Genomic DNA, 10,514 nt, shown 5'->3' with positions numbered 1-10,514 from the left:
CTTCTTTTTGCGGTTGCCGGGGTTGATAAGTAAACAAACAAACAAACAAACAAACAAATAAATAAATAAATAAATAAATAAATAAGAGATATGTCGTGTCTTTTGTATGGGTGTCGAGTTAAATTATTTAAAGAACGCCTGCTAGCACGTGAATTCGAATAATTGACAAGTCACGTGAATATCAATAGAATTGAATATCAGTTGAATCCGACTGATGTAACAAGTTTCGCGTGGACGTGACATTTTTCTTTTGAAAAAGTACTTTCAACTTTACTGTTCTGAGAGTTAGTATGTAAGTTAGTTCGCGAAGTTCGCGAAGTTCGCGAAGAAAGTTTTGTAAGAAAGTTCAGAGAATTTCGAAGCGAACATAGATTGAGACGTGATGCGTAGAAACGCATATTAAGGCTTAGAAAATTGTACGACGCCGTGAAACTCTGAGGCAAAGGTCAAAATTAAAACGTGGAGTTTTCAAAATAAATAAGTAAGTTTATTTATAGATATCGAGGGAAAACACTTCACAGTCCTGGACTGACAAACCGTTGTGGCTCTCACCTAAGTTACAATAACAATAATCGGCCGTACAATAAATAAAATATATATTTATAAAATTAATTACAATAATTTAAAAATTCCTAACTGAATAATTACGATAATTATAAAAGAACCTAATTATATATGCTATATATACAATAAAGAAATAAATCTGTGGAAGCCCAGTCCTTACTGGCTAACGTATCATGGACAACAATTATTCTTTTACACTGTAAGATTTCATTTCCTATTAGAAACAACTGAAGGAAAAAAAATTAAAACAAATTCAGTAAGAAAAAATATAATAAAATTTAACAAAATCTTTGTTTAAGTGAATAACACTCCCCTAAATGTTTTATGATGAATATGGTGTCCATTTGAGCTTGGTCTTATCTCTAAAACGAGATCGGTTAGCATACGAACTGATGCAAGCCAAGAGAAAAATACAGAAGCTTGTAAATTTCAGAACTAAGTATCACTCGAAAGCTGGTTTCAGGGAAATGGCCTCAAAGAATATATGAGAAAAAGTAAATCGACAAAGATTACCAAAGTATTTATGAAATGCAAAAATTTCACCCGTGCGTTTGAATCCTTTGCCGTTAAAAAGTTTCATAATTCAGACGGCTACTTGAGGAACACTGAGTGCGCTAAACACGGGGAAATTAACTCTGAAAAGCCATACTCCGCTTGTGGGGAAGGAAATTGATGACGATTAAGGGTCTGTTTACAAGGAGGGAGGGTTACCCTAGCAAGCGGGTTGCCTTAGCAAGCGGGTTACCCTAGCACTCACACATTTCCTCTTTTTTCCTTCGTCGTGTTTACAACGCAGCTAGGGTTACCCGGATAGGCAGGTTACCCTATCTGTGTGCTAGGGTTACCCTGACAGGCGGGTTAACTTTTTCCATTGTAAACACTCCAGGTAGGGTTAACTTGCCTACCGGGGTTAACTTTCTAATTGTTTCCAGACCCTTTGAGTGTAACCGCGCATTAAGTTGTCCCGGGATGTAGGGTAACCCTTCTTGTGAAATTTTGCTTGTAAACCCGGGCTATCTTTTGCCCTCCAGCTAGGGTTAACCCGCTTGTTAGGGTAACCCTCCCTCCTTGTAAACAGGCCCTAACTGGTACCAAAGGATGTATTTTGTTAGTTGGAGACTTCTGTGGATGCCGGTTAAGAAGGTTGTTCTAACAGCAGTTTAAAATACCAAGTTCGTCTACAATCGTCCATGAAATCCCGACAATGTACTTGACAATGTAATCAACGTAATCTATAACTTTTTACGATCATTCTTGCTTAAAGACGACTTCTAATGAGTGGGTAGACGCACGCATGGAAATAAAATGTTCTTAAATAGCATTTTTAAAGGGTACGAATTCTTAACTAAAAGAAAGGAACGTACGTGGAATAAGCACAAAACACCTAAAACAATTGTATTTTAAACCTATTGCGGGAAGATATTTTGGATTAGAGCATTTTCACAACAGCAGTAAAATACAAAAGCAAACAATTGTCAAATACTTGTGAAATGTTCGCGGCTAGTCTGACGCGGCGTTTCGTCTCGGCCAAGAGACTCTTCAGAGACCTTTAGAATTCATAGGCAAACTCGTTTAGCATCACGCCCAAAGTCCCGTTCGCAAATTCTTGATGTTGATAGTCTGGCCCTCTATCGCAGAAGGAATCCCAACCGTACGTTCACGAATTGAATTTATACAAAAGCAAAGAATTGTCAAATACTTGTGAAATGTTCGTGGCTAGTCTGACGCGGCGTTTCGTCTCGGCCAAGAGACTCTTCAGAGACCTTTAGCAGTTCATTATCCTTCTTGCATACTCATTAGCATTTAGTTATGGGAAAGTCACCCCAGACTGCGCCCCGCAATCGCCCTGGAATTCGCTGGCTGATCCAAACAATCATACCAAAAATAAGCCCTCAACCTTACCCATCCTTAACCAAACTAATTTCCCAACCCTCGCTAGTACTTCAACAAGACTGTCCTAAATGCTATGGAGAAAACCATGCCAAATTATTTCAAACCTTGAACGCATTTCCAAAATTTATTCCACAAAAGCAAAATGAACAAGACAAGACCAAACGAACCTGTGAAAACTATGAAAAACCATGCAAGCTAACGAAACTTCTTGTAAACATTCGCTAAAACCTACCTCTATCGAAAACAAGAAAACCAAGTCTCAGAATGCTTTGGGAAAACCACACAAGCTTTACATCCGGAAACATCCGTAATATTTATTTCCACAAAACATGATAAACGAGAGAAGACTAAGTGTTTAGAATACTACAGTAAAGCCATGCAGGTTGTTAAACTGCTTGTGAGTGATCGCTAAATCCACTTCCAACGAAGACAAGGTGTCCGCCGCCCAACCAAGACCAAGCACCTGATTCAACTTAATATAATGACGTGCCGACTTTGAGGACTTCCAGCCCACGTGATCCGTGATCGCATCAAGCTTCGCTCCGGCAATGGCTAGCGAAATTGCACAACCACTCCGTAGACCATGTAAAGCAACGTTCCGATTAAAAAACGCCGGGATTTGGCGGACATACGTCGAGCCGCGCCTCAGCCGCGGCCGACTCAAAAGGTGCTGGCAAAATTTCTCCAGATGGGTTGAGGGGCATAAACAAAACTCCTTGACGGATAGAGATCTTCAATAGGTCGCATAAGCTAATGTAAACCTCAACTGCAGTCACCGGGCAAACAGAAGAGTCCGCATGACGCTTGAGAGCAAAAACGTTTGAAGTGCCGTCTCGCAAAGACTTAGTGAGTGTATGGTTAAAGAGTAGAGCCTTTTTGCCCGAAAATAAAGAATCTCCTTTGTTTTCATTCGACCAAGATCTCCGGCCCTGTCGCCAGCAAAGAATTGTATCTTAAAAAAGGCTTGATCTCTTGCCAGAACAAATAGCTGTGCCGAAGAATGAACGTGTACGTTCACGCGCTTAGCTATTTCTGCAGATAAAAACACCAAATCCTGAAGAAAGAATGGTTCAGCCTGTCTCTGCATGACTCTTGCGACGAGCTATTCCTCTCTGACAGCCGATAAATAGGACTTAACCAGAGGTGAAGCTGCGGGGTCGGCGATCCCAGGGAAGAGACTATCAGTTGCGGATCTCCCATACTTGTGAAATATAGCTCTCAATTTACCAATAATCGAGTCAACGGAGCCGTATGCCAAACGCTTAAGGCAAACACAAGAAGAAACACTCTTCTCACCAAACAAGGGGCAGGTATCAATATGTACCACGGTCTTGCCAAAATTATCCTTCCAGATCAAGAAGTCAATCACATCGTCAGGTATTGCCGAGAAAATGTTCCTCTTCGAGGTGGATTCTAAGAACTGTGAAAACTCCATCTCTAAAGCACTTCTTTGTTTTTGATAAGGGGTAGCCTGTTGCCTAGCAACCAAAGTTTTCCTTCGCTCCCTTATCGAACACAGGTCGATAGGGGCCTTGAGACTCTTTAAAGTTTGAAGTGACCTTGTCTGACGCGGATAACCAAATCTCTGACAATAGCGAAAATCAAAATCATTGGGTTTGGAACAAACCGGGCACGAAACAGATGGCTGGAAAAGTCTGGGTACCAATGGCAAAGACTGAAAAGAGAGAAGGTTTCTCCTGTTAGGTTGTTGACGACATGTTTTTTCCAATCCTAAATGCCAAGAGGCTATACAGAGAGGAACCAGGTATAAAACCATCCTTTGAAGGGAAAAGGAGCGTATCCGGTGATCCCTTCTCGGCCACCAAAACACTGTGGCTGGACAAAGCATTTAATAACGGGCACCACCCGGGTAAAGGGGACATCAATGGTACTACTACCGTAACAACTGCATTCACTGAAGCGAGGAGACGCAAAAGAGGCCCAATCATTGAAAATGGTGGGAAAACGTAGGCGTTAACGCGGTTACCATCACAAACAGAGAGGTCTTGGTTAAAAACATTGACACCCGATGACCCTGGATTAGGGTAGGGCGTAAAGTGCTTTAACGGGTTCCCTCGTCAGTCACGTTGAACATTGGAATCTAACGACATCAAATCAAGATCATGGCCATTAATTCCGCCAAACCGACGCTGGGCGATTTCCCAAGACTTAGGAGAAAGCATAGCATCTGAACGAGATAGTCTCCTGGAAAACCAATCTGCCTGGTGTAGGTGAGAAGGAACAAAAGACATTTCCAGGGAAAGGTTTCTATCCACCAAGAACTGGAAAATCAATTGCGAAATCTGAGTTAACTTACTAGAGCGTGGCCCACGGCCAGACCAAGCGTGGAAAACAACCATGCTGTCTACCTGTGCATCAATCCTGCAATCAGAGGCGCTTTCAGGAAGTGACTGCAAACCCGTGAGGACGGCCCACATCTCCTTCACATTAATATCCTCGTTTCGAACGGTTCCTCACGTATTTGGGCAAACTTTATCTTCTTATCTTCAGGAATGGAAAAAGCCTGCGCTATAGAATCCACTATCATACCTAAATAACGGATCCTGGTTACAGAGGCGAGAACGCGTTTGGAGAGGCCCAGAAAATGACCAAGGTTTACAAGAACTGAACAAACTAAGTGCAAAGCCGCCTCTGCGGATTGATAGCTGTATTCCGGCGTCCTCTGCAACAGTGGGCGTGACCAAAAATCCTTCGAAGCAAACAGTTCCCCATTCAAACGGTCATCAATTTTCAGGGAACACGCGACCCCTAAACTCCTGAAAAAATTTGTGGGGCCCAGACCAACAGTCTGGTATATAAACGGAGAATTCTTCCAACTGAAGGGGAGCGTAACTCCAACCAGCCACCACCCCTGCCATTCAATACCAAAATACTGCTGAGAATCAAAGGAAAGCAAAATATGGTCATAGCCAGACTTGCCATCAGTTTTACTCATGTAGGAGTTAGGATATACGAAACGAGGAACGCCAACAAGCGTTTCCAGCGAAAAGGGGTGTCGACCATCCACAAGTTTCAAAAACTGGCATCAATGCATAACCTCGGCTTTTGTGGTTCGATCGTCATGGTGAGGACGAGGTGAGGCGGTGCCACTTCACCCACTTTACCCCAAACACGGATCGCTCCTGACTCAATACGTTGCAAAATCGTTTCCGTAACAAACTGGGAAAACTGTTTGCAAGAGTGATGGCTCTTAAAAACCCTAGTCGGGGGTTCCGCGCTCTCATACTTAACACCCATAAATGATCCCTTAAAGGGCTTCATGAATTTTTTGATATCCACCCCATGCTCCAACCATTCAAGGACATCCTTTGCAGGTTTGTACCCGTCCAAAATTTTTTCCCAGAGTCCAATTCGGGTGCGAAGTTGACCAGATTGAAAGGAGTCCGGATCGCGAAACGAAAGATCCCGCAGGTTAGGAGTTTCCCCCGCAACAATGCCTTGAACATGGGTTAAACAAGCGTCTTCTGATGTCATTTTCTCCGAACTCGGTTTACACTCCAGGGATACCCATCGCATTTCCCTACGCCTGCTGTTTTCCTCCGCTTCTAAGGGCATAAAGGTCATCGTATCTCCCTTATGACGTTTCGTTTTAGGCTAATACAAAAGCATCAAAGAAAAGAAGGGATCACAATGATGTACTTAAACGGAGGCTGCAAGTCCGAGTTCGGAGAAAACGACCACCATAGCCCGAGTAATCGGGCTCAAGGGCATGCCTATGGGCAAAACGCTTGTGGGGTTATTCTCCCAACCTCGAGACCACAGACTTCCAAGAAAAGAAAACAAAAAAAAAAAAAAAAAAAAGAAAGCGACACAAAATACGGTGCCTTTACATTTTATTATTGTCAATTGCAAATACAAAGACAATCCAGAATTCCATTTCAAGACAAATCACTTTCACTGATTACACAATCCTTAACGCTTGTCCGGGCAGGAGCGCGAGATGTGTCCCGACTTTCCACACACCCAGCACTTTCTCTCTGAAGGTGATCTAGGGGTGAGATTGATGCCACGCCTCTGGTATGGAGCGTTACGAGTCCGTCCAGTGAACGAACCTTGATTTACCGGGACGGGCCGTTTGGTTGCCTTAGCAATAACCTTTGCCACCTCGGCCTCCTCTTTAGATGCCATCAGCTTTATTAATACCTGTTGAAGGCACGTGTTGTTCGACAACAGACGGCACTGTCTTAGCACTATTTCATAACGCGACGCTCTTTCTTCCTTCTTTTCCTTCGTGACATTGACCACTTCATGTAGAGCGACGATCACAGCATATGGGTCAAAAAGAGCCGCGGGACGCGCAATCACCATCTGGAGAGTCGACAAAGCAGACTCAATTGCCGATGCATCATTTTTTTTCTCCCACTCATCCAATTCCTTCTTTAGTGCACCGACCGTTGTGGCCGAGACCTAACAAAGGAAACAAACGCCAAATAACTCCATAATGTCCTTAAATCCAGTCCTTACTTCACATTAGAACTGTTTTCCCTAGAACCCCCGATCACATACTTCAAAATATATTATTTCTCTCCATGTTGTAGTACCGGGTGTCCGAATTCATTAATTACTCATGTAGATTACACCGAATCTTCGCACAAGTTCCCTCGGCACGTTATGCACACAGCCACTGCTTGGCCCAACTCAGTTCTTTCCTTTTCAACACGAGGTCAACGTATATGGTCAACGTAAGCGGTTTTCTTGTCGCTTTCCATTCTTCCGCCACCTCATAGCACAGAGCGAAAAGAAAAATCCAAAACTCGTTGCACAAGCGGTCCTCGAACGATATATTTTTTTTCCCTTTCACGCCACCTCGTGGTACAAGGCAAAATTTCTCGACACACTGCTCAATCGGGCCTCGACCGTTTTTTTTTTTACGCCACCTCGTGGCACAGAGTAGAAGTCCCCGACCGATTTTTTTTTTCCACGCCACCTCGTGGCACAGAGCAGAAGTCCTCAACACACTGCTCAAACGGTCCACGCCACCATGTGGCCAGACAAACAAAACCAAACACACCGTCAGACTACACCGGACTTGGACCGAGGCCTCACGTCCCACGCCCTTCCCAAGGGACAAGCAAGAGAAAAAAAACGTGCAAACAGCGTAAATAATTTCGTCGGTCCTCAATCAAAACAAAACAAAAACAGCTCCCAAATATATAGCAACCCCAATTCATAAGAAAAAAGTGAAGAAAAGAAAACAAACGAGTGTAACAGCAAACAAAAAAAAAACATAATATAAACAACAGATTATCGCCTAACATATTGAAAAGAACTGTATCATAGCGAGCCCAAAGGAATAAATTACCGACCATGTGCTCCAAGCGAGAAGTTTAAAAACCGGATCCCGAGTAACGAGAAAACATAGATGAGGAAATGTAACATTGGGCAACAAGAAATGACCAACAAACCCCGGCTAGAATACAAACTAAAACATTGTAGGTGAATAACTCAAGTTGTCGAGTTGTTCGACACATTTGTCCCAGTGGCGTTTTCCTGAGAAGAACTCTGGGACGCATTGTCACCGCTCGCGGTTGTTCCTGAAGTTGCACCCACCTGTGATGAAGACGTGGTTGGCGGAGCAGCCTGCTCAATAGAGCCTTGAACGGACTGTAAAATTTGCTGGGCCCTTGCAGGGTCGTTCACTGCGGACGGACTCTCGGACATATTTCAAACGATTCCAACCAAAGTTAGGCAAAACTGACAACTATGAATAATTAAGGCATGCTTATATACTAAGCACGAGGGCTAATGAATATTAATGAAGTATGAATAGTAAAATATCTTACAAAAGGTACATTGACAAATCGACTACATGACTATACCTCTAAATTGCTAGAAAATCCTTTAAGAGCACTAAAACTGTCACTAAATTTTCGAGGATAAATTTATAGCAGCATATGCAGAGAAAACTTTGCAACTTGCATCTTTTTAGAGCAGTCTTTAATTGAGCGTCGAAAAATCAAAACTAAAGAAATAACTCTGGCCAATCACAAAGGGCACAGACGATCCCCTCAACCAATCAAAACTCGAAGCAATTATATACATGTGTAGCCGGGACAAAGCGTAGAAAAAGTGCTATGAGCGAGTCGCGATTGGTTTTCTTATTTGATAACAAGTGGCGCCAGATTTTTAAACCAATCACGAAACCCAATAATGTAAAAAAAAAAAAAAAAAAATGAGGCAAATGCGAATTGATTTTGAAACTCAAGGGAAAAGCGCTTTAACACGTTGCGGCCTTCCTGCAAGGATAAAAAATATATATTGTAACGCGCGCGGGCGACAACAACTTCCAGTCAAGGAGTCCAACAGCCAACGGTTTAATTACTCGACTCTCAACGTTTAGCTTACTTGTACATGGCAAGTCTACTAACACACACACTGGCTACTACATAACGTGAGTCTCTTATATATCCTGTATTACGAGTACATTGCGTATTCCGTAATCGCCACATAACCGTCTCTCTTCAAACTTGTGCGAGCACACATTCAAATACAACCGTTATACATCTTAGCACGCGCACCTCAGCTCGTGCAATCACTATATCAATTTCATTACAATATGTTTTAATGTAAGCTTTTCCTTTGAGCTTTCAAACCACGAAGACAATTCAGCCGAGAATGTGTAAAATTAAAACATTTTCACGAGGACGCTGTTTTTAATAGCTATGTTTTAATCAGCAGACATTTCAAACAAAAGCATCTCTATTTCGCAGTTTGGAAGCAGACAGATGGTTCTCCTTGCTGCTGATTTGCACCGAAAAAAGAAAAGAATCGTCAAGAGTTGCCATGGTAAAAAAAAATTCCCTTAATTGTCAAAAAAAACCATTGGGACCTTTTAAAAGTGAATGTGAAATGATTAGACGAGCAGAACTGAAACGTTGTTCGACATTAGTTCGATTTCATGAATAAAACTCCTCTAGGTGCGTGATTTGTTTCTTGTGTGTGAATGATTTGATTATATTTGCAACACCAGTTTAGCTGGCATATTCGACTGAGCGAAATAAAAGGTGCCCTTTGTCAAAATCGCCTGGTGTTTTCTTTGTTAAGAGGCCCATTAACCGATTTATGCTCGCACGCGTTGCTAAGGAGGTGAAATTTCACTTCCGGTTACCGTGACGTCAGCCTGCGCGCAGAAAGTAAAAACAACTCAATAACTTGCAAATTCGCTTACATTTTAGATGTTTTTCCTTTGTGTTTCACAAGATGCAAAATAAAAAAAGTACAAGGAAAGACAAAATAAGAGAAAAACAGAAAAACAAGAGCGAAAGAAAGACAAAAACTAACTCTGCGTGGCTTTGTTTGATCTTACCAAAGTGCGTTGACTTCGAAGTTACCCTATCAGAGCACGCGCTGATAGGGTAACTTCCAATATATATCGGGCGCACTTCCGGTTTCTTTAAATGCTAAAGGAAACGCGGTTTTTCGTGAAATCGAGCCTTTTTCGACGAGTTTCGATTGAAGCCAACGTTGCAAACATACCTAAGCATTGATGTGAAGTTTATATGAAATAATTCATATATGAACTGCGGTTGTAGATGAAAGTGAAGAATGATCATCGCAGTTAATTTTCCAATTTAAGCAATTGGAAAGAAGAAGCCTGAAAAAATCAGGGCTTCAACGGGATTCGAACCCGTGACCTCCGCGATACCGGTGCCATGCTCTACCAACTGAGCTATGAAGCCACACATTGGGAGCGAGGTCAATAAATTGAGTATTAGTCACATGACCAAGGGCGTGGCCTGATGACGTCATCACTGGTGTTGCTGGTCATGAAAAGTTAAAACATATGAAATAACTCTGAACTAATGCATCAGTCAATTACAGCAGTGCCCATCCCCCCCCCCCCCGGGCAACCGCGGGGCATTTGCTCAAGTTGTCAGTCCCGGGGGTGGGGCATCCGCAATTTATCGCGGCCCGGGGGCTGGGCATTTGCGTACCCCGGGGCGACCCCCGGGCATTCGACACACGTGTTTTGGAAAGTGCCATGGATGAGTTCATCGGGAAAGATGAGACGTTTGTCGAACAATGGCTTGTCCGTC

General features: G+C 42.7%; 1 protein-coding gene and 1 pseudogene across 1 annotated transcript; both read right to left on the bottom strand.

Moving 5' to 3' along the window:
- Positions 1-3,559: 3,559 nt before the first annotated feature.
- LOC149116984 (uncharacterized) lies at positions 3,560-4,895 on the bottom strand. The gene is made up of 2 exons (XM_089280617.1): positions 4,827-4,895; positions 3,560-4,042 (listed from the first exon to the last, which is right to left on the bottom strand). Exons 1-2 carry the CDS (start codon positions 4,893-4,895, stop codon positions 3,560-3,562), a joined length of 552 nt encoding a protein of 183 aa, XP_089136743.1.
- A 1,002-nt stretch (positions 4,896-5,897) lies between these two features.
- LOC149116983 (uncharacterized) lies at positions 5,898-8,687 on the bottom strand (annotated as a pseudogene).
- Positions 8,688-10,514: the final 1,827 nt, after the last annotated feature.

This window comes from Orbicella faveolata, unplaced genomic scaffold (assembly GCF_042242905.1).
Source record: "Orbicella faveolata isolate gen_17 unplaced genomic scaffold, um_ofav_v1 contig_12, whole genome shotgun sequence".
Classification (NCBI taxonomy): domain Eukaryota; kingdom Metazoa; phylum Cnidaria; class Anthozoa; order Scleractinia; family Merulinidae; genus Orbicella; species Orbicella faveolata.
Note: the sequence above shows the minus strand (reverse complement) of the source record. Positions and strands in the feature narration are given on the sequence as shown.

Excerpts from the sequence above, each read along its gene's own strand:
- LOC149116984 (XM_089280617.1), bottom strand. The coding sequence starts at position 4,895 with ATGTGGGCCGTCCTCACGGGTTTGCAGTCACTTCCTGAAAGCGCCTCT. Across the intron at positions 4,043-4,826 it reads ATTGCAGGATTGATGCACAG|AGATTTGGTTATCCGCGTCA; the intron begins GTAGACAGCATG and ends CGCTATTGTCAG.